General features: G+C 31.8%; 1 protein-coding gene and 1 long non-coding RNA gene across 6 annotated transcripts; one reads left to right on the forward strand and one right to left on the reverse strand.

Annotated features, from left to right (window-relative positions):
* The first annotated feature begins 407 nt into the window (after nucleotides 1-407).
* Nucleotides 408-23,160, forward strand: LOC126747644 (PAN2-PAN3 deadenylation complex subunit PAN3). 3 transcript variants are annotated; one of them, XM_050456400.1, is made up of 8 exons: nucleotides 408-790; nucleotides 1,014-1,294; nucleotides 1,350-1,573; nucleotides 5,957-6,198; nucleotides 6,268-6,540; nucleotides 15,965-16,109; nucleotides 16,261-16,571; nucleotides 22,669-23,160. In XM_050456400.1, the coding sequence occupies exons 2-8, from the start codon at nucleotides 1,015-1,017 to the stop codon at nucleotides 22,940-22,942; spliced, it is 1,749 nt and encodes a 582-aa protein (XP_050312357.1). In that variant the 5' UTR covers nucleotides 408-790; nucleotide 1,014; the 3' UTR covers nucleotides 22,943-23,160. The 3 variants fall into 3 exon arrangements, with proteins under 3 accessions (XP_050312357.1, XP_050312355.1, XP_050312356.1); XM_050456398.1 differs by having other exon boundaries at nucleotides 423-790; nucleotides 989-1,294; XM_050456399.1 differs by having other exon boundaries at nucleotides 440-790; nucleotides 989-1,294; nucleotides 5,969-6,198.
* Nucleotides 10,456-15,754, reverse strand: LOC126747671 (uncharacterized). Of its 3 annotated transcripts, none has more exons than XR_007664318.1 (3): nucleotides 15,661-15,754; nucleotides 12,586-12,766; nucleotides 10,456-10,596 (listed from the first exon to the last, which is right to left on the reverse strand). It is a non-coding gene; the product is annotated as an uncharacterized LOC126747671 (long non-coding RNA). The 3 variants fall into 3 exon arrangements; XR_007664317.1 differs by lacking the exon at nucleotides 15,661-15,754 and adding an exon at nucleotides 15,480-15,573; XR_007664319.1 differs by lacking the exon at nucleotides 15,661-15,754 and adding an exon at nucleotides 14,756-14,831.
* Nucleotides 23,161-23,768: the final 608 nt, after the last annotated feature.

Here is a 23,768-nt window from a genome sequence, read left to right on the forward strand (position 1 = left end):
GTGTACAATTCAAGAACCACACTCATACCACGAATTTTCTATTAATATGTATCCTGCTGGAGTTTATGACAATAAGTGTATAAGACCTTGAGTAGGTATAAAATTTCAGGAACGTACTTTCAACATGACGTACCTACCTCAGGTGATTATTTGTCAACTGACTCTCCTGACAAGTCTAATTTTAATTAAAACATTTAAACGAAGTCATTATCTGCCTAATGACTTGCTGACTGCCCCGACTTAGCATCACTTACTTTTACAATCCAATGTGTGGCAACAGAGCGGAATTAGATGCTGCCTGAAAGCTTTCCTTCAAAACCAGCTGCTAATCGAACAAATAATTTCCAACGTTGCCAATAGAACCATACAAAGAGCATACTTTAACGCACTTAAATCAACATTTTCCAGGTTTTTTGAGCTTTTTATTTAAAACAATTGACCCAATTGGTTCTGGAGAACCTTCCTGAAGCATGGAAAAATTAATCGAACCTAATTAAAGTCTATGCAACAGTGGAGGTACTGTGTGCTGTCACAACGAAACACAGACATTTATATATATGTATGTATGTCAGATCAGGATGGAAAAGTGAAAGAAAACAACAAATGGGCAATAAAGAATCGAGAAAAGTGAAAATCCAAGCCCTAATTAGATCCTAGCCGGTACGAGGAGCCGATTTTCGAAGCAAAAAGTGCCCGAATACAAGCGGAGCGGCCTAATCGAGCCGTGGAAACATGAATTGGATGCCGCAGATCGCTCGTTCCCATACGTTTTCACAGCTGGAGAGAACCAGTGAGTCTATTTTTGTGTTGTTTTTTTTTCCCTCTAACTGTTGTGGTACTTAGGCAGTAGATAGTACTGTAACATTCCAAACAGGAGAAGCAGTAAGAACAAAGACAAAAAGACCTAAATTAGAACTTTCTCTCTCTCTTTTAAACCCGAGGGATTAAATAAGAAAACAGTAAAAACAGTCTTTGACCGATATTTCAGGTCACATAACAGAATTTGTCCCCAGAATGAGCGGCTACTCCACGTCCCCCTCGTCGAGTTTCAGCCACAGTTCCTTCGTGTCGGTTTCCCCCTCGGCTTTTAACAGTTTGGCGAAAAAGTTTGAGGAACAAGAGCTCTCGGGGGGCGAGTCCACCCCCGTGAATCACTCCCCCGCGCACTCCAGCTCCCCGATACTCCAAGAGAAATTGAATGTCTCGAATGGGCCCGTGGTGGTGCCCGCTTATCACGAGAATGTTGGCGGTACCACCTACTTTTTCCAGCAGTACCCTCAGGACTCCAACGGAGGTAAGTGGTGCGAAAAGAGGAGGGTATTGTGTGTCATGAAATTGTTTTAAATTAGAAAGTAGTGAGGGTGTGCAACCGATTGTGGGTTCCTCGAATGAATATGTGCCGTTCGTGGCCAAATCTGAGATGTCTTACTTTGTTGCCGACGATATTAAGCAGGACGTGATGAACAGGAGTATGTTGAGTCTGTTGCAAGGGAATTCTACGCTGAATTCGGATTTGCCTCAGGAGGTGGAGAGCTATCATGAGTTGTACCCTTTGGAACCTATCTCGAATCAAGTGAGTATTTAGTGATTGAAATTTTGATGTTTTATTCAATTTAAGATGTTCATTCAAAAAGTGTCTTGTAGGAAAATATTAATTTTAATGGTCTACAAAGTTTCAAAGCCCTACTCAAAAAGAAACTCACAATTTTTTGGCAATTTTGGTTTTTTTCACTCAAAAATCATACATTTCAGGACCCAATTCCTGTTCTATTCAACTTAGAAGGTTCATTCAAAAAGGACCAGATAGGAAAACATTAATTCTAATGATCTACAAAGTTTTAAAGTCCTACTCAAAAAAAAACTCAAAATTTTTGGCAATTTTGGTTTTTTTCACTCGAAAATCATACATTTCAGGACCCAATTTCTGTTCTAATCAACTTAGAATATTCATTCAAAAAGCACCAGGTAGGAAAACATTAATTCTAAAGATCTACAAAGTTTCAAAACCCTACTCAAAAAAAAACTCAAAATTTTTGACAATTTCGGTTTTTTTCACTCAAAAACCCCATATTTCAGGACCCAATTTCTGTTCTAATCAACTTAGAATATTCATTCAAAAAGTACCAGGTAGGAAAACATTAATTCTAAAGATCTACAAATTTTCAAAACCCAACTCAAAAAAAAACTCAAAATTTTTGGCAATTTTGGTTTTTTTCACTCAAAAATCATACGTTTCAGGACCCAATTCATGTTCTAATCAACTTAGAATGTTCATTCAAAAAGTACCAGGTAGGAAAACATTAATTCTAAAGATCTACAAAGTTTCAAAACCCTACTCAAAAAAAAACTCAAAATTTTTGGCAATTTTGGTTTTTTTCACTCAAAAACCACACGTTTCAGGACCCAATTCCTGTTCTAATCAACTTAGAATGTTCATTCAAAAAGTACCAGGTAGGAAAACATTAATTCTAACGATCTACAAAGTTTCAAAACCCTACTCAAAAAAAAACTCAAAATTTTTGGGAATTTTGGTTTTTTTCACTCAAATATCATACGTTTCAGGACCCAATTCATGTTCTAATCAACTTAGAATGTTCATTCAAAAAGTACCAGGTAGGAAAACATTAATTCTAACGATCTACAAAGTTTCAAAACCCTACTCAAAAAAAAACTCAAAATTTTTGGGAATTTTGGTTTTTTTCACTCAAATATCATACGTTTCAGGACCCAATTCATGTTCTAATCAACTTAGAATGTTCATTCAAAAAGCACCAGGTAGGAAAACATTAATTCTAACGATCTACAAAATTTCAAAACCCTACTCAAAAAAAAACTCAAATTTTTTGGGAATTTTGGTTTTTTTCACTCAAAAATCATATGTTTCAGGACCCAATTTCTGTTCTAATCAACTTAGAATGTTCATTCAAAAAGCACCAGGTAGGAAAACATTAATTCTAACGATCTACAAAGTTTCAAAACCCTACTCAAAAAAAAACTCAAAATTTTTGGGAATTTTGGTTTTTTTCACTCAAATATCATACGTTTCAGGACCCAATTCATGTTCTAATCAACTTAGAATGTTCATTCAAAAAGTACCAGGTAGGAAAACATTAATTCTAACGATCTACAAAGTTTCAAAACCCTACTCAAAAAAAAACTCAAAATTTTTGGGAATTTTGGTTTTTTTCACTCAAATATCATACGTTTCAGGACCCAATTCATGTTCTAATCAACTTAGAATGTTCATTCAAAAAGTACCAGGTAGGAAAACATTAATTCTAACGATCTACAAAGTTTCAAAGTCCTACTCAAAAAAAAACTCAAAATTTTTGGCAATTTTCGTTTTTTTCACTCAAAAATCATACGTTTCAGGACCCAATTCCTGTTCTATTCAATTTAGAGTGTTCATTCAAAAAGCACCAGGTAGGAAAACATTAATTCTAACGATCTACAAAGTTTCAAAACCCTACTCAAAAAAAAACTCAACATTTTTGGCAATTTTGGTTTTTTTCACTCAAAAACCACACGTTTCAGGACCCAATTCCTGTTCTAATCAACTTAGAATGTTCATTCAAAAAGGACCAGATAGGAAAACATTAATTCTAATGATCTACAAAGTTTCAAAGTCCTACTCAAAAAAAAACTCAAAATTTTTGGCAATTTTGGTTTTTTTCACTCAGAAACCACATGTTTCAGGACCCAATTCCTGTTCTAATCAACTTAGAATGTTCATTCAAAAAGTACCAGGTAGGAAAACATTAATTCTAATGATCTACAAAGTTTCAAAACTCTACTCAAAGAAAAACTCAAAATTTTTAGCAATTTTGGTTTTTTCCACTCAAAAATCATACATTTCAGGACCCAATTCCTGTTCTAATCAACTTAGAATGTTCATTCAAAAAGCACCAGGTAGGAAAACATTAATTCTAAAGATCTACAAAGTTTCAAAACCCTACTCAAAAAAAAACTCAAAATTTTTGGCAATTTTGGTTTTTTTCACTCAAAAATCATACGTTTCAGGACCCAATTCCTCTTCTAATCAACTTAGAATGTTCATTCAAAAAGCACCAGGTAGGAAAACATTAATTCTAAAGATCTACAAAGTTTCAAAACCCTACTCAAAAAAAAACTCAAAATTTTTGGCAATTTTGGTTTTTTTCACTCAAAAATCATACGTTTCAGGACCCAATTCATGTTCTAATCAACTTAGAATGTTCATTCAAAAAGCACCAGGTAGGAAAACATTAATTCTAACGATCTACAAAGTTTCAAAACCCTACTCAAAAAAAAACTCAAATTTTTTGGGAATTTTGGTTTTTTTCACTCAAAAATCATATGTTTCAGGACCCAATTTCTGTTCTAATCAACTTAGAATGTTCATTCAAAAAGCACCAGGTAGGAAAACATTAATTCTAACGATCTACAAAGTTTCAAAACCCTACTCAAAAAAAAACTCAACATTTTTGGCAATTTTGGTTTTTTTCACTCAAAAATCATACGTTTCAGAACCCAATTCATGTTCTAATCAACTTAGAATGTTCATTCAAAAAGCACCAGGTAGGAAAACATTAATTCTAACGATCTACAAAGTTTCAAAACCCTACTCAAAAAAAAACTCAAAATTTTTGGCAATTTTGGTTTTTTTCACTCAAAAATCATATGTTTCAGGACCCAATTCCTGTTCTAATCAACTTAGAATGTTCATTCAAAAAGTACCAGTTAGGAAAACACTAATTCTAATGATCTACAAAGTTTCAAATTCCTACTCAAAAAAAAACTCAAAATTTTTGGCAATTTTGGTTTTTTATACTCAAAAATCATAAGTTTCAGGACCCAACTCCTGTTCTAATCAACTTAGAATGTTCATTCAAAAAGTACCAGGTAGGAAAACATTAATTCTAAAGATCTACAAAGTTTCAAAACCCTACTCAAAAAAAAACTCAAAATTTTTGGCAATTTTGGTTTTTTTCACTCGAAAATCATATGTTTCAGGACCCAATTCATGTTCTAACCAACTTAGAATGTTCATTCAAAAAGTACCAGGTTGGAAAACATTAATTCTAACGATCTACAAAGTTTCAAAGCCCTACTCAAAAAAAAAACTCAAAATTTTTGGCAATTTTGGTTTTTTTCACTCAAAAATCATACATTTCAGGACCCAATTCCTGTTCTAATCAACTTAGAATGTTCATTCAAAAAGCACCAGGTAGCAAAACATTAATTCTAAAGATCTACAAAGTTTTAAAACCCTACTCAAAAAAAAACTCAAAATTTTTGGCAATTTTGGTTTTTTTCACTCAAAAATCATACATTTCAGGACCCAATTCCTGTTCTAATCAACTTAGAATGTTCATTCAAAAAGCACCAGGTAGGAAAACATTAATTCTAATGATCTACAAATTTTCAAAACCCTACTCAAAAAAAAACTCATAATTTTTGGCAATTTTGGTTTTTTTCACTCAAAAATCACACTTTTCAGGACCCAATTCCTGTTCTAATCAACTTAGAATGTTCATTCAAAAAGCACCAGGTAGGAAAACATTAATTCTAATGATCTACAAATTTTCAAAACCCTACTCAAAAAAAAACTCATAATTTTTGGCAATTTTGGTTTTTTTCACTCAAAAATCACACTTTTCAGGACCCAATTCCTGTTCTAATCAACTTAGAATGTTCATTCAAAAAGCACCAGGTAGGAAAACATTAATTCTAAAGATCTACAAATTTTCAAAACCCTACTCAAAAAAAAACTCAAAATTTTTGGCAATTTTGGTTTTTTTCACTCGAAAATCATATGTTTAAACACCTAATTCCATTCAAATGTTTTCAAGAAACACTAGCTAGAAAACCATTAGTGTCTACAAAAGTTCCTAAAGCCATTAAAAAAAAAAATCAAGTAGTACCACATCTGGTAGACAGGCGGGCCCAATAGACTCAATAATTAAAATAATCAAAGAAAAACCATCAGGTACTGCACAAGGCCCACCTGGGCTACCAAACGTCCATGTACAAAGCGACCCACGCGAAAACCGGGGTGCGTTACTGCCTGCGCAGGATCCACGGCTTCCGTCTGCAAAACGCCAAATTCATGACGATGGTCGAAACGTGGAAGAAACTGAACCATCCGAATATCGTGCAGCTTAAAGAGGTCTTCACCACGAAGGCCTTCGGTGATAATTCCATGGTGTTTGTATATAGGTAAGACAAGAGTGTGTGTATATAGAAAGATGGAGGAGAGAACGAGATGGAATGAATTTTAAATTTCAGTTATTATCCGGGTTCGGAGACCCTGATGAACAAATTCTTCTCCAACGACCAACCGGGTTACCTGGACCCGTTCGCCAGCGACAAATCGACCCCGATGCCGTACAGTTATCAAAAGAACAACCTGCTACGGCACCAGCAGATCAATAAACTGTCGGAGGCCCTCATTTGGAACTACGTCATGCAGTTGGCCTCCGCCCTACGGTCGATCCATTCCAGTGGGTTGGCGTGTCGCAGTCTCGATCCCACCAAGATCATTTTGACCTCGAAGAACAGGTAACAGCGGTTTCGCCTTGTGTTTTTGAAAATTGTGCGTGTTTCGGTTATTCGGATTCGAATTTTAATGAAAGTCGGCTCATCGGAGAGGGTTTTTAATGCTGAACGAAAGAGAAGTCTACAGTTTTTATGCTGGACCTCATAGTTTTAGAGTTACGGGGCAATTTGCAAAGGTGTTTGAGATCTTGGCCATATTGAGAAGTTTTTTGGAATTTCGGGTATAACTTTTTTTTGGTACATTTTTCGAAAAAGTTTTATTAAGCTTTTTTAAAGGATTTCATTAGTTCTATCGATGTATTGAAATAAAATTAATTTTTTCCAAATTTTTTTTTTTTTCAAATTTTCCACCAAAAAGTTGGCAATTTTTCAAAAATCGTCCATAACTCCTTTATTTCGACATTTACGACTAAGAGTTATTCTATATCATTTGTAGTATTTTTGACTAGGAATCAAATGGTACAAGAAAATTTTCAATTTTCCCAACAGTTTTCGAGAAAATTCGGGAAAACTGTTTAGAGGTTTTTCCCGATTTTCTGGAAAACTATTGAAGATAAAATTAATTTTTTTATTGGATCTGATGCGCATTGACATTCCAAACAACTTTTATTAAAACATTTTTTTTCTCCAGCCAATAGTTTTCCCGGAAAAAAATAAAAACCAAAAAAACTAATATTTTTCCAGGGGTACCCCTTTGGATTTTTTGGGGAACGAATTTTTCGGAAAATCGGGTATAACTTTTTTTAAGTAAATTTTTGAAAAAAGTTTTATTAAGCTTTTTTGAAGGATTTTATTAGTTCTATCGATGTATTAAAAAAAATTTAATTTTTTCCAAAATTTTTTTTTTTTTCAAATTTTTCACCAAAAAGTAGCCAATTTTTCAAAAATCGTCCATAACTCCTTTATTTCGACATTTACGACTAAAAGTTATTCTACATAATTTGTAGTATTTTTGACTAGGAATCAAATGGTACAAGAAAATTTTCAATTTTCCCAACAGTTTTCGAGAAAATTCGGGAAAACTGTTTGGAGGTTTTTCCTGATTTTTTGGAAAACTATTGAAGATAAAATTATTTTTTTTATTGGATCTGATGCGCATTGACATTCCAAACAACTTTTATTATAACAATTTTTTTCTCCAGCCAATAGTTTTCCTGGAAAAAAATAAAAACCAAAAAAACTAATATTTTTCCAGGGGTACCCCTTTGGATTTTTTGGGGAAGAAATTTTTCGGAAAATCGGGTATAACTTTTTTTAGGTAAATTTTTGAAAAAAGTTTTATTAAGCTTTTTTAAAGGATTTTATTAGTTCTATCGATGTATAAAAAGAAAATAGTTTTTTTCAATTTTTTTTTTTTTTCAAATTTTTCACCAAAAAGTAGCCAATTTTTCAAAAATCGTCCATAACTCCTTTATTTCGACATTTACGACTAAAAGTTATTCTACATAATTTGTAGCATTTTTGACTAGGAATCAAATGGTACAAGAAAATTTTTAATTTTCCCTCCAGTTTTCGAGAAAATTCGGGAAAACTGTTAAGAGGTTTTTCCCGTTTTTCTGGAAAACTATTGAAGATAAAATTAATTTTTTTGTTGCATCTGATGCGCATTGATATTCCAAACAACTTTTATTAAAACATTTTTTTTCTTCAGCCAATAGTTTTCCCGGAAAAAAATTAAAACCGAAAAAATTAATATTTTTCCAGGGGGTACCCCTTTGGATTTCTTGGGGAAGAAATTTTTCGGAAAATCGGGTATAACTTTTTTTAGGTACATTTTTCGAAAAAGTTTTATTAAGCTTTTTTGAAGGATTTTATTAGTTCTATCGATGTATTAAAAAAAATTGAATTTTTTCGAAAAAATTTTTTTTTTCAAATTTTTCACCAAAAAGTTGCCAATTTTTCAAAAATCGTCCATAACTCCTTTGTTTCGACATTTACGACTAAAAGTTATTCTACATAATTTGTAGTATTTTTGACTAGGAATCAAATGGTGCAAGAAAATTTTTAATTTTCCCAACAGTTTTCGAGAAAATTCGGGAAAACTGTTTAGAGGTTTTTCCCGATTTTCTGGAAAACTATTGAAGATAAAATTAATTTTTTTGTTGCATCTGATGCGCATTGACATTCCAAACAACTTTTATTGAAACATTTTTTTTCTCCAGCCAATAGTTTTCCCGGAAAAAAATAAAAACCAAAAAAACTAATATTTTTCCAGGGGTACCCCTTTGGATTTCTCGGAGAAGAAATTTTTCGGAAAATCGGGTATAACTTTTTTTAGGTAAATTTTTGAAAAAAGTTTTATTAAGCTTTTTTGAAGGATTTTATTAGTTCTATCGATGTATTAAAAAAATTTAATTTTTTTCGAAAAAAATTTTTCAAATTTTTCACCAAAAATTAGCCAATTTTTTAAAAATCGTCCATAACTCCTTTATTTCGACATTTACGACTAAAAGTTATTCTACATAATTTGTAGTATTTTTGACTAGGAATCAAATGGTACAAGAAAATTTTCAATTTTCCCAACAGTTTTCGAGGAAATTCGGGAAAACTGTTTGGAGGTTTTTCCCGATTTTCTGGAAAACTATTGAAGATAAAATTAATTTTTTTGTTTCATTTGATGCGCATTGATATTCCAAACAACTTTTATTAAAACATTTTTTTTCTCCAGTCTTTAGTTTTCCTGGAAAAAAATAAAAACCGAAATAATGGAAATTTTCCCAGGGGTACCCCTTTGGATTTTTTGGGGAAGGAATTTTTCGGAAAATCGGGTATAACTTTTTTTAGGTGTATTTTTCAAAAAAGTTTTATTAAGCTTTTTTAAAGGATTTTATTAGTTCTATCGATGTATTAAAAAAAATTGAATTTTTTCGAAATTTTTTTTTTTTTTTCAAATTTTTCACCAAAAAGTTGGCAATTTTTCAAAAATCGTCCATAACTCCTTTATTTCGACATTTACGACTAAAAGTTATTCTACATAATTTGTAGTATTTTTGACTAGGAATCAATTGGTACAAGAAAAATTTTAATTTTCCCTCCAGTTTTCGAGAAAATTCGGGAAAACTGTTAAGAGGTTTTTCCGGTTTTTCTGGAAAACTATTGAAGATAAAATTAATTTTTTTGTTGTATCTGATGCGCATTGACATTCCCAACAACTTTTATTATAACAAGTATTTTCTCCAGCCAATAGTTTTCTCGGAAAAACATTGAAACCGAAATATTGATCATTTTCCCATAGGTACCCCTTTTCTAATTCTTAGACTGAGATTTTTGGGAATAGTGTCTGGAAATAGTGTTTTTCGGGTTTACCAGGTCTGATTATACTAGAAAAATATCACTTTATTACCATCCTCTTCTAATTCTTAGACTGAGATAGAGATATATAAATAAGAATTCATTTTTTCCAACCTATTGTCTATATCATTGTTTCTAGGCACAAAATGCTCATAACTCTGAAAATAATGAAGTTAGAGAGTTGAAAATTTAAACAGAACTTCCTCTAATAAAATCATTGGACACCTATTTCAGCATTTTTTCCAAAAAATGTTTTCAATAAAGATACATGCCTTGGAAGTTGAAAAAACAAATTTTACAAAGAAATTAAAGTTCCTAAGCACAAAATGCTCATAACTCTGAAAATAATGAAGTTAGAGAGTTGAAAATTTAGACAGGGCTTCCTCTAATAATATCATTGGACACCTATTTCAGCATTTTTTCCAAAAACTGTTTTTTAATAAAGATACATGCCTTGGAAGTTGAAAAAAACATTTTTTACAAAGAAATTAGAGTTCCTAAGCACAAAATGCTCATAACTCTGAAAATAATGAAGTTAGAGAGTTGAAAATTTAGACAGGGCTTCCTCTAATAAAATCATTGAACACCTATTTCAGCATTTTTTCCAAACATTTTTTTAAATAAAGATACATGCCTTGGAAGTTAAAAAAAACAAATTTTTCAAAGAAATTAAAGTTCCTAAACACAAAATGCTCATAACTCTGAAAATAATGAAGTTAGAGAGTTGAAAATTTAGACAGGGCTTCCTCTAATAAAATCATTGAACACCTATTTCAGCATTTTTTCCAAAAAATGTTTTTAATAAAGATACATGCCTTGGAAGTTAAAAAAAACATTTTTTACAAAGAAATTAAAGTTCCTAAGCACAAAATGCTCATAACTCTGAAACTAATGAAGTTAGAGAGTTGAAAATTTAAACAGAACTTTCTCTAATAAAATCATTGGACACCTATTTCAGCATTTTTTCCAAAAAATGTTTTTAATAAAGATACATGCCTTGGAAGTTAAAAAAAACATTTTTTACAAAGAAATTAAAGTTCCTAAGCACAAAATGCTCATAACTCTGAAACTAATGAAGTTAGAGAGTTGAAAATTTAAACAGAACTTTCTCTAATAAAATCATTGGACACCTATTTCAGCATTTTTTCCAAAAAATGTTTTTAATAAAGATACATGCCTTGGAAGTTAAAAAAAACATTTTTTACAAAGAAATTAAAGTTCCTAAGCACAAAATGCTCATAACTCTGAAACTAATGAAGTTAGAGAGTTGAAAATTTAAACAGAACTTTCTCTAATAAAATCATTGGACACCTATTTCAGCATTTTTTCCAAAAAATGTTTTCAATAAAGATACATGCCTTGGAAGTTGAAAAAACAAATTTTACAAAGAAATTAAAGTTCCTAAACACAAAATGCTCATAACTCTGAAAATAATGAAGTTAGGGAGTTGAAAATTTAAACAGAACTTCCTCTAATAAAATCATTGAACACCTATTTCAGCATTTTTTCCAAAAAATGTTTTTTAATAAAGATACATGCCTTGGAAGTTGAAAAAAACATTTTTTACAAAGAAATTAAAGTTCCTAAGCACAAAATGCTTATAACTCTGAAAATAATGAAGTTAGAGAGTTGAAAATTTAGACAGAACTTCCTCTAATAAAATCATTGAACACCTATTTCAGCATTTTTTCCAAAAACTGTTTTTAATAAAGATACATGCCTTGGAAGTTGAAAAAAACATTTTTTACAAAGAAATTAAAGTTCCTAAGCACAAAATGCTCATAACTCTGAAACTAATGAAGTTAGAGAGTTGAAAATTTAAACAGAACTTTCTCTAATAAAATCATTGGACACCTATTTCAGCATTTTTTCCAAAAAATGTTTTTAATAAAGATACATGCCTTGGAAGTTAAAAAAAACATTTTTTACAAAGAAATTAGAGTTCTTAAGCACAAAATGCTCATAACTCTGAAAATAATGAAGTTAGAGAGTTGAAAATTTAAACAGAACTTCCTCTAATAAAATCATTGGACAGCTATTTCAGCATTTTTTTCAAAAACTGTTTTTAATAAAGATATATGCCTTGGAAGTTGAAAAAACAAATTTTTCAAAGAAATTAAAGTTCTTAAGCACAAAATGCTCATAACTCTGAAAATAATGAAGTTAGAGAGTTGAAAATTTAAACAGAACTTCCTCTAATAAAATCATTGAACACCTATTTCAGCATTTTTTCCAAAAAATGTTTTCAATAAAGATACATGCCTTGGAAGTTGAAAAAACAAATTTTACAAAGAAATTAAAGTTCCTAAGCACAAAATGCTCATAACTCTGAAAATAATGAAGTTAGAGAGTTGAAAATTTAAACAGAACTTCCTCTAATAAAATCATTGGACACCTATTTCAGCATTTTTTCCAAAAAATGTTTTCAATAAAGATACATGCCTTGGAAGTTGAAAAAACAAATTTTACAAAGAAATTAAAGTTCCTAAGCACAAAATGCTCATAACTCTGAAAATAATGAAGTTAGAGAGTTGAAAATTTAGACAGGGCTTCCTCTAATAATATCATTGGACACCTATTTCAGCATTTTTTCCAAAAACTGTTTTTTAATAAAGATACATGCCTTGGAAGTTGAAAAAAACATTTTTTACAAAGAAATTAGAGTTCCTAAGCACAAAATGCTCATAACTCTGAAAATAATGAAGTTAGAGAGTTGAAAATTTAGACAGGGCTTCCTCTAATAAAATCATTGAACACCTATTTCAGCATTTTTTCCAAACATTTTTTTAAATAAAGATACATGCCTTGGAAGTTAAAAAAAACAAATTTTTCAAAGAAATTAAAGTTCCTAAACACAAAATGCTCATAACTCTGAAAATAATGAAGTTAGAGAGTTGAAAATTTAGACAGGGCTTCCTCTAATAAAATCATTGAACACCTATTTCAGCATTTTTTCCAAAAAATGTTTTTAATAAAGATACATGCCTTGGAAGTTAAAAAAAACATTTTTTACAAAGAAATTAAAGTTCCTAAGCACAAAATGCTCATAACTCTGAAACTAATGAAGTTAGAGAGTTGAAAATTTAAACAGAACTTTCTCTAATAAAATCATTGGACACCTATTTCAGCATTTTTTCCAAAAAATGTTTTTAATAAAGATACATGCCTTGGAAGTTAAAAAAAACATTTTTTACAAAGAAATTAAAGTTCCTAAGCACAAAATGCTCATAACTCTGAAACTAATGAAGTTAGAGAGTTGAAAATTTAAACAGAACTTTCTCTAATAAAATCATTGGACACCTATTTCAGCATTTTTTCCAAAAAATGTTTTTAATAAAGATACATGCCTTGGAAGTTAAAAAAAACATTTTTTACAAAGAAATTAAAGTTCCTAAGCACAAAATGCTCATAACTCTGAAACTAATGAAGTTAGAGAGTTGAAAATTTAAACAGAACTTTCTCTAATAAAATCATTGGACACCTATTTCAGCATTTTTTCCAAAAAATGTTTTCAATAAAGATACATGCCTTGGAAGTTGAAAAAACAAATTTTACAAAGAAATTAAAGTTCCTAAACACAAAATGCTCATAACTCTGAAAATAATGAAGTTAGGGAGTTGAAAATTTAAACAGAACTTCCTCTAATAAAATCATTGAACACCTATTTCAGCATTTTTTCCAAAAAATGTTTTTTAATAAAGATACATGCCTTGGAAGTTGAAAAAAACATTTTTTACAAAGAAATTAAAGTTCCTAAGCACAAAATGCTTATAACTCTGAAAATAATGAAGTTAGAGAGTTGAAAATTTAGACAGAACTTCCTCTAATAAAATCATTGAACACCTATTTCAGCATTTTTTCCAAAAACTGTTTTTAATAAAGATACATGCCTTGGAAGTTGAAAAAAACATTTTTTACAAAGAAATTAAAGTTCCTAAGCACAAAATGCTCATAACTCTGAAACTAATGAAGTTAGAGAGTTGAAAATTTAAACAGAACTTTCTCTAATAAAATCATTGGACACCTATTTCAGCATTTTTTCCAAAAAATGTTTTTAATAAAGATACATGCCTTGGAAGTTAAAAAAAACATTTTTTACAAAGAAATTAGAGTTCTTAAGCACAAAATGCTCATAACTCTGAAAATAATGAAGTTAGAGAGTTGAAAATTTAAACAGAACTTCCTCTAATAAAATCATTGGACAGCTATTTCAGCATTTTTTTCAAAAACTGTTTTTAATAAAGATATATGCCTTGGAAGTTGAAAAAACAAATTTTTCAAAGAAATTAAAGTTCTTAAGCACAAAATGCTCATAACTCTGAAAATAATGAAGTTAGAGAGTTGAAAATTTAAACAGAACTTCCTCTAATAAAATCATTGAACACCTATTTCAGCATTTTTTCCAAAAAATGTTTTCAATAAAGATACATGCCTTGGAAGTTGAAAAAACAAATTTTACAAAGAAATTAAAGTTCCTAAGCACAAAATGCTCATAACTCTGAAAATAATGAAGTTAGAGAGTTGAAAATTTAAACAGAACTTCCTCTAATAAAATCATTGGACACCTATTTCAGCATTTTTTCCAAAAAATGTTTTCAATAAAGATACATGCCTTGGAAGTTGAAAAAACAAATTTTACAAAGAAATTAAAGTTCCTAAGCACAAAATGCTCATAACTCTGAAAATAATGAAGTTAGAGAGTTGAAAATTTAGACAGGGCTTCCTCTAATAATATCATTGGACACCTATTTCAGCATTTTTTCCAAAAACTGTTTTTTAATAAAGATACATGCCTTGGAAGTTGAAAAAAACATTTTTTACAAAGAAATTAGAGTTCCTAAGCACAAAATGCTCATAACTCTGAAAATAATGAAGTTAGAGAGTTGAAAATTTAGACAGGGCTTCCTCTAATAAAATCATTGAACACCTATTTCAGCATTTTTTCCAAACATTTTTTTAAATAAAGATACATGCCTTGGAAGTTAAAAAAAACAAATTTTTCAAAGAAATTAAAGTTCCTAAACACAAAATGCTCATAACTCTGAAAATAATGAAGTTAGAGAGTTGAAAATTTAGACAGGGCTTCCTCTAATAAAATCATTGAACACCTATTTCAGCATTTTTTCCAAACATTTTTTTAAATAAAGATACATGCCTTGGAAGTTAAAAAAAACAAATTTTTCAAAGAAATTAAAGTTCCTAAACACAAAATGCTCATAACTCTGAAAATAATGAAGTTAGAGAGTTGAAAATTTAGACAGGGCTTCCTCTAATAAAATCATTGAACACCTATTTCAGCATTTTTTCCAAACATTTTTTTAAATAAAGATACATGCCTTGGAAGTTAAAAAAAACAAATTTTTCAAAGAAATTAAAGTTCCTAAACACAAAATGCTCATAACTCTGAAAATAATGAAGTTAGAGAGTTGAAAATTTAGACAGGGCTTCCTCTAATAAAATCATTGAACACCTATTTCAGCATTTTTTCCAAACATTTTTTTAAATAAAGATACATGCCTTGGAAGTTAAAAAAAACAAATTTTTCAAAGAAATTAAAGTTCCTAAGCACAAAATGCTCATAACTCTGAAAATAATGAAGTTAGAGAGTTGAAAATTTAGACAAGGCTTCCTCTAATAAAATCATTGAACACCTATTTCAGCATTTTTTCCAAACATTTTTTTAAATAAAGATACATGCCTTGGAAGTTAAAAAAAACAAATTTTTCAAAGAAATTAAAGTTCCTAAGCACAAAATGCTCATAACTCTGAAAATAATGAAGTTAGAGAGTTGAAAATTTAGACAAGGCTTCCTCTAATAAAATCATTGAACACCTATTTCAGCATTTTTTCCAAACATTTTTTTAAATAAAGATACATGCCTTGGAAGTTAAAAAAAACAAATTTTTCAAAGAAATTAAAGTTCCTAAGCACAAAATGCTCATAACTCTGAAAATAACGAAGTCAGAGAGTTGAAAATTTAAACAGAACTTCCTCTAATAAAATCATTGAACACCATTGACTATTTCATTATCATACAGTAAATTAAAGGTCATTAAATGCCCTTACTACAGGAAAAAACAGGACCAAAAACCCCTCATATAAATTTCAACTGAGAAGTAATTAAATCAAATTTAAGGTTAAGACTGAGCTGTCTGGCTGTGATGGACGTGGTGATCCACGAGGGAACCTCGGTGAACCACGTGGCCCTGGTGCAACACTACCAGCAGCAGGATCTCACCTCTCTGGGCAAACTGGTGCTCGCCCTCGCCTGTAAATCAACGGTAAATTGATTAGTTGGAGGAGGATTTTACGCGTGTTTCGCTTATTTCAGGAGGGCATCATCAGACTTTTCAAGGGAAACGCGTGTAACTTTCCCCCCTGGAACGCTTGGTTCTCGTTTATTTAAATCGAAATATTATTATTCGGCTACAGATGGCTGTACAAAGGGACAATATGCCCATAGCCTTGGAGATGGTGCAGCGCAGCTACAGTCCCGATCTACATCACTTGATCTCGACTTTGTTGAGTAATTCGCGGAAAAGCGTTACGGATCTGATGCCGACCATAGGGGCGCGGTTTTTCTCGCAACTGGACAATCTGCACGGTCACATCGACGCTTTGGACGGGGAATTGGCCAAAGAGGTGCAAAACGATCGACTTTTTAAGTTGATGGCGAAACTGACGACGATCAACGAACGGCCGGAGTTTAATATGGAGAGCACCTGGTCGGAAACCGGAGATCGGTACGAATTTATTTATTTTTTTTAAACTTTGGGTGGCACTTTCATTGTCAAAAGGGGCTTAATTAATATAAAACATGCCTTGTATCGCATCCAACAAACGCGTTAATTACGGTACAAGTTTTTCGATTTAATTTAGGTACCAAACTTGAAGGATTACATTATAATTTTGAAGTCTCTTGCATGCAACAAATGCAGAGTTTTTCGTCTATAGTATCCAATCTAATAGCACCGTTTCTGTATTAAATATTTATTAATATACATATAATTATATTAAATTTAAATATACAAACTGTGTTATTAGATTAGATATGAAAAAGCAATGATTTTTGTAAAGAATTTCTTACTGATAAGTAGTGTGGGGTGGGTGGGGGGCCAAGGCTAGAATAAATGAAAAACGCCTTTTTTGCAGAAAATAATTGCCTGAGAAAAAAATCCTTTTTACGAAAATTATACGCGATAAAAAAATCTATAGTTTTTGGATCTATACTTTTCTCACATAACCTTAAGGTTTTTGAGTAAAACGTGAAAAACCCATATTTTATCGCTATGAAAATTGCAGTAGTTGTGCCATTTTTTTCAATCGCCAATAAGTGGAAATTTTGCAAAAATTTCAGTTTCTCAGCAAGTTATTTGTATATTTATCAACCAGGTAAATTTATTGAACCGTAGAATATACGTACAGTGGTGGAAAAATGTATGGAAACCTTTTATTTTCACAAGTATATTTGTTTCTAATATTTATCGCACCATATGCATAGTAGAATACGATTTCTAACGATATTTATTTATGTTTTCATTTTATTAAATAATGATTATTCATATTAATAATTATAGCTAATTTTCGCACAACAATAAGTATGGAAACTTCTAGTATTTTATAAAACAAAAAAAAAACGGTATTCGTCAGCATCGAAGAGTACGTGACACTTTCTAGGCACGGAGTCGACCAATTTTTGACCAGTTTCTACAAAAATTTTCGACCACTCAGACTTAATAATGTCCCAAAGATGTTCAACGGGGTTCGGGTCTGGGGATCGAGATGGCCATTTAATTAGAGTTATTAACTTCGCGGACGAATGTTTCGGTTCGAATCATAAATGTCCTGTTGAAATATCCATCCCAATGGCATACCTATCTTCTTCTGCAAATGGTAGTAGCATTGTATTTTCCAATATTTTTTTATATTGTAATCGGTTCATTTAACCCTTCACTTGAGAAAACATCCCCAGACCATTATGTACTTTTGCCTCCATGCGCTTCGCAGTTGGAATTTTGGTACTTTGCTTTGAATCTTGCACCCATCTTACATATTTCCTACCATCGGATTCAAATAGGGAAAATTTGCTTTACCTAATACATTTGCTATTTCGTTTTTCTCGAGGCCAAGAGAGGAGCCTTTTGGGGCTTTTCTATTTTTCTTTGATAGAAGTTGTTCCTATATTTAAAAAGGGAATATGGATGATCCATGAAATCATCGACCAATATCAGGTAATGGTAGACTACCTGGTTGATGCATTTGAGGGGGGCAAGACAGTGAGTGCAATTTTCTGCGACCTCTCAAAAGCGTTCGACTGTGTCTCGCATAGTATTTTGTTGAGCAAGTTGGTTTTTTATGGTATCCGGGGTATTTGCCTGGAACTTATCCAGTCCTACCTTTGTGAGCGTCAGCAGATGGTGACTTGTGGAGGAAGAACATCCTCCATACTTCGAATAACAACAGGGGTGCCTCAAGGATCAATCTTGGGTCCTCTTCTGTTTTTACTTTATGTAAATGAATTACCCGCCGACTTCTCAGAGGTGATATCTGTACAATATGCGGATGACACAACTCTTCTCAGTCAGAATTCAGATCTGATTTTCCTATAGAATGGAACTAGTGCAACTCTTCACAAGTTAAAAGTATGGTTTGCTGACAATAATCTGTGCTTGAATCTTAATAAAACAGAGGTGGTTAATTTCTCTTTAAGGGAAAGACATCAGAGAATAGACGCGATCAAATTTCTGGGTGTTTATCTAGATAATAAATTATCATGGAAGAACCATATAATAGATCTGGCAATAAAACTCTCGTCGGTTCTTTTTCTGTTGCGCAGAATTGTTCAATTGGCGCCTCCAGTAGTATGTGAATGGCGTATATGGGACTTTTTCAATCAAAGTTGTCATATGGACTGTTATTTTGGGGTAACTCGGCTGACTGGCAGAGAGCATTTAAGTTGCAAAAATCAAAACAACTACATTCTAATAGATTTAAGCAAGTAACGAAAACCTGATTTTGGAGATCTGTCCATACTCATTGGACGAATTCTACAATAGTCTTTAACCTAGTCTATCAAAATTTATCGAATATTATACTTTCATATTTGTATAACAAATGTTTCATACATACTTGTGAGCATTTCTGATGCGAACCAAAATTGTATTTTGTTTAATTTTTTTTTTTTTATTTGCTATGTTATGTAGGTAAAACTCTGATAGATTAATGTCTCCCTTTGTGCACTGTATTATTGGCGTTTGACAGTCTATACCTTTTGACGATGCTAAGCTGTTGGATGTGTTTGAGCAAATAAAGAAGTATTATTATTATTATTAGAAGTGGCTTTTGAACAGCAACTTTCCCAAAAAAAAACCTCCCATCAAGCAGACGTTTTCTTACGGTTCTACTTGTTACGTTAACACCAAATTGCGTGCACCGGTTCTTAATGTGTGTGAAGGCTTTTCTAGGATCAAGTTTTGAGATTTCGAGGAGTGACTTTTTTCTATCCATTTTAAATAAATCCAAAATTTGTTGTCTGAGATCACATGGAGAATAACGCGGTGTTTTGGCATGATAAATTAATCTTTTACAGAACTATTTACACTGAAGGATTCACATTAAGAGGATCTTTGACACTTTTTTATAGAGCTTATAAAGCCCTATGCCTAACGGATGATTGAAATAGATATACATATTATGTACCTGAATCCCTTGTCAATTATTTTAAAAGCCTTAATTTTCTGCCTTTTGTAAACAGAATAGTATACGTAAATTCTCGCCTAGAATTTTTTCAGAAAGCATTTTTCTCTTAGGCAATTATTTTCTGCAAAAAAACCGTTTTTCATTAAGCCTACCCTTAGCCCCCCACCCACCCCACACAACTTACCAGTAAGAAATACTTTTCAAAAAACATTGTTTTCCAAAATAATACGTATGAATAACAGCCAGTTTTGTCGTTAATATCCAATCTAATAGCTCAGTTTGTTTATTTAAATTTAATATAATTTTATACTATTCCATAAATTTGTCCATTACTGTATATCATCACCTAAAAAACTGTCTATCCCCAAAAATAACCCGATTTCTTTGTGATTTACCCTTAAATCGCGATCTTTATCTTGTTTCTAGCAATAAATTGACTCTTTATGGCAAATAAATTTGAGTTCAATTCCAATTCGATTTACATTAATCAATCATAAGGACGTTCAAAAGTTTATAAATAAGCATTAAATCATTATTAGTGCGTCTTTTAAGTAAACTTCAGTTCACTCAACTCTTTCTAGTGCTATAGAATTATTCATGTAAAAAGGAGACCAAATTATTGATCCGTATTCAAACAAAGAGACAACGAAGGATATGTACAACCTTTTGCAAGTTTAAACTGACTAAAGAACTGTTTAAAATGCTTTACGATTATGCAAGACCAAAACACAGTCAACAACTTCTGCACACCACTAAATCATTCCTATCCCATATAGAGTTGAAAAAAAAATCTTTCAGTCACCCGATTGTGGTTCTAAAATTTTTTGTCAACGTGCCAATAACTCGAAAACCAAGAAAGTTACAATTCCAAGAAATAGTCCGTCTTTTCTCATTAAATACTAATGAAAACAAACTCCAAGTCACAGGTTTCGAATTTGTTAAATTAAAGTCAGATGATTGATTACACGTGTTTCGCCCGTACTAGACATCATCAGATCCACCTGGGTATTCACTCGTAGAAAAAAAAAAAAAGAAAAACGAAGCAGAGAAGAAAATCAAGGGTAGAAATCAAGTTCAAATTGGTAAAATCGGACGGAGCGAAAGTAGATATTAAAAAATTCATTAACCCTTAAGTACCCCGAGCCATTTAAAGGGAATCTTACTGAATTTAAGAATTTGTTTTTGAATTTTGAACAATCTAAAATAACTCAGGGGTCAATGCCAGGCATTCGAATGGCCCAAGTGCCTGGAATATTTAATTTAACCGAACTTGGAACTTTATTCTTTATTTCTAGAAGGTTTAAAGAGTTTCAAGGTCTAATTCCTGGCAGTCGAGTTGGTTTAATGCTTGGTAGGATTTGTCACAGGCATTAAATCCCTGGAATAATCTGTTTAAGTACTGAATGACCCAAGTGTCTGGAATATTTAATTTAACCGAACTTGGAACTTTATTCTTTATTTCTAGAAGGTTTAAAGAGTTTCAAGGTCTAATTCCTGACAGTCGAGTTGGTTTAATGCTTGGTAGGATTTGTCACAGGCATTAAATGCCTGGAATAATCCTTTTAAGTACTGAAAAGCGTCTTCCAGGCGTTTAGGAGGGATCTTATGGGAAGTAGGGTAAAAAATAAACTGCCTGGAAGTAACAATTTGCTTTTATCCCAAGGAGTTAAACGAAAATAATTTTTTTAGTTGTAATTTTTTCAGATATTAAGAATTTCAACTGCCTGGAAGTAACCAATTAATTTTTTTCAGGTAATTGAGTAAAAATCAAAGAGATTTTTCAATTCTAGGCATTTAATGTTTTACGATAATAATGACCGAAAAAAAATGCGTTTTTATTCATTTTAACATTGGTAAAGAATATTTCATTCAAACTGTTTAAATCACCGGTCTTCAGCTCTTGTAACTTAATTTTCTCATACTCTCTAAACCTTCTACTTCATTTTTTTTAATGGCATTTTTAAGTTATAAAAACCAATCGACAATCAAAAAACAATAGAAACTTCCTCTCTTACTTGATCGTCATCGATAATTCTCATTCGTTAAGGTTCATCGCTGTGAGAATTGCAGCAGTTGTGCCATTTTTTATCGCAAAAAAGTGGCAGTTTAGTTTTTTAAGAGAAGTCAATTAGATTGAAAGAACTCGTCCATTATCTCAAAGAGACCTACGTAACTAGAGAAAAAAAAATTAAAAAACTCCAAGTCTCTTCTTATATGTCACGAAGGTTACATGTTTCGCTAATAAAACATCATCAGACCTTATAGATAGATGACCTGCTAAGTACCAATGTACTTAGAGAGAGACTGAGACTTTGAGTTTTGAAGGAATTTCATTTTTTTTTTGGTTCTACACAACTTTTTATTATCTAGGTTCAAAAATATGTCTGTTTAATGATATCAGCTTGAATTACCATCATAACCTGGTGAAAAATACAAATTACTTGTGCACAAGGCCTTGTACTAGATAAAACATTCAGTTTATCCTTAGAACATTGAAGGGAACCTTTGAAAAGAACCTTTCAATGTTCTAAGATCATAATCTTTTTCGCTATTGGTCCGATCGGTTTGAAATTTCCGATGGCCATTAATAAATTTTGACAGATAATTGACGTTTGAGGTTCAGGTCGCGTGACTCCTAACTTTATTTGTACTGGTCCAAGGAATTTGATGTTTAATTTAAGATGCAGTTAATAAATTCTGACAGATATTTGACAAATTAAATCTTAAGATCATGTGACTTTCATAACTGATTGGTCATGGATTTTGTTGACATTCGGTATTTAAGATACCATTAATAAATTTTAACATATTGACATACAACGCTAGTATATAAATACAATATGGTTCTTTGAAGCATATTATAAACTTTGGCCCTCATGACTAACCAGACTTAAGTACACCGGATAATTTGTGATTTTTTTTCTTTTAATTCCTTGATAACTCTTCACAGACATGACCTAGACGTTCGAAACTGGTCTAGAAAGTAGGGGAGCAAAGCGGCATTTGTAATGGGATTGATCTCGTGTATTAATTAATTAATAACTTAATAATAGAAATGCAAAGTACCAGGATCTTCTTATTAAGGACATTTTTTGGCTTATATTATGACGATTGCTATTAAAACAAGGGAAAACGGTTTAGGTACATGCTGAAGCTGTTCAGGGACTACGTGTTCCACCAGGTGACGGAGGAGGGTCAGCCCTGGATCGACATGGGGCACATCATCCAGTGCCTGAACAAACTGGACGCCGGGGCGCCCGAGAAAATTTGTCTGATGTCCAGGGACGAGCAGAGCGTCCTGGTGGTGACTTACGCGGAACTGAAACACTGTTTCGAGCAGTCGTTCCAGGAGTTGTGCGCGAACGGCGCCCCTTTGCATCTACATCACGAGCTCGACGACAACAGTAAAGTTTAATTAATTAATTAATTGATTGATCGTTAATTAATTAATTTTTTTCTACTTTTATTTTTTTGGTTGTGTGTAAATATTCGAAAACGCGGACCGTGCGAAGAGAGCGCGCGACGTTGGTCGAGAACGCGCCACGAGATTCCAGTGTGTTTAAATTATTTAAATAGAATATTTTTTGCATATAAGTTATATTTTCTTGATAAAAATAAAAATTGTAAAAAATTTGTTTTGGTTTTGTTATTTGTTCTTGTTAATTTGGAAGGTTCATTTAAAAAGGACCAGGTAGGAAAACATTAATTCTAATGATCTACAAAGTTTCAAAGTCCTACTCAAAAAAAAAATTAAAATTTTTGGCAATTTTGGTTTTTTTCACTCGAAAATGACATGTTTCAGGACCCAATTTCTGTTCTATTCAACTTAGAAGGTTCATTTAAAAAGGACCAGGTAGGAAAACATTAATTCTAATGATCTACAAAGTTTCAAAGTTCTACTCAAAAAAAAACTCAAAATTTCAGGCAATTTTGGTTTTTTTCACCCGAAAATCACATGTTTCTGGACCCAATTTCTGTTCTATTTAACTTAGAAGGTTCATTTAAAAAGCACCAGGTAGGAAAACACTAATATAAATGATCTACAAAGTTTCAAAGGCCTACTCAAAGAAAAACTCAAAATTTTTGACAATTTTGCTTTTTTTCACCCAAAAATCACATGTTTCAGGACCCAATTCCTGTTCTAATCAACTTAGAAGGTTTATTCAAAAAGGACCAGGTAGGAAAACATTAATTCTAATGATCTACAAAGTTTCAAAGGCCTACTCAAAGAAAAACTCAAA

Source organism: Anthonomus grandis, chromosome 19 (assembly GCF_022605725.1).
Source record: "Anthonomus grandis grandis chromosome 19, icAntGran1.3, whole genome shotgun sequence".
Lineage (NCBI taxonomy): Eukaryota > Metazoa > Arthropoda > Insecta > Coleoptera > Curculionidae > Anthonomus > Anthonomus grandis.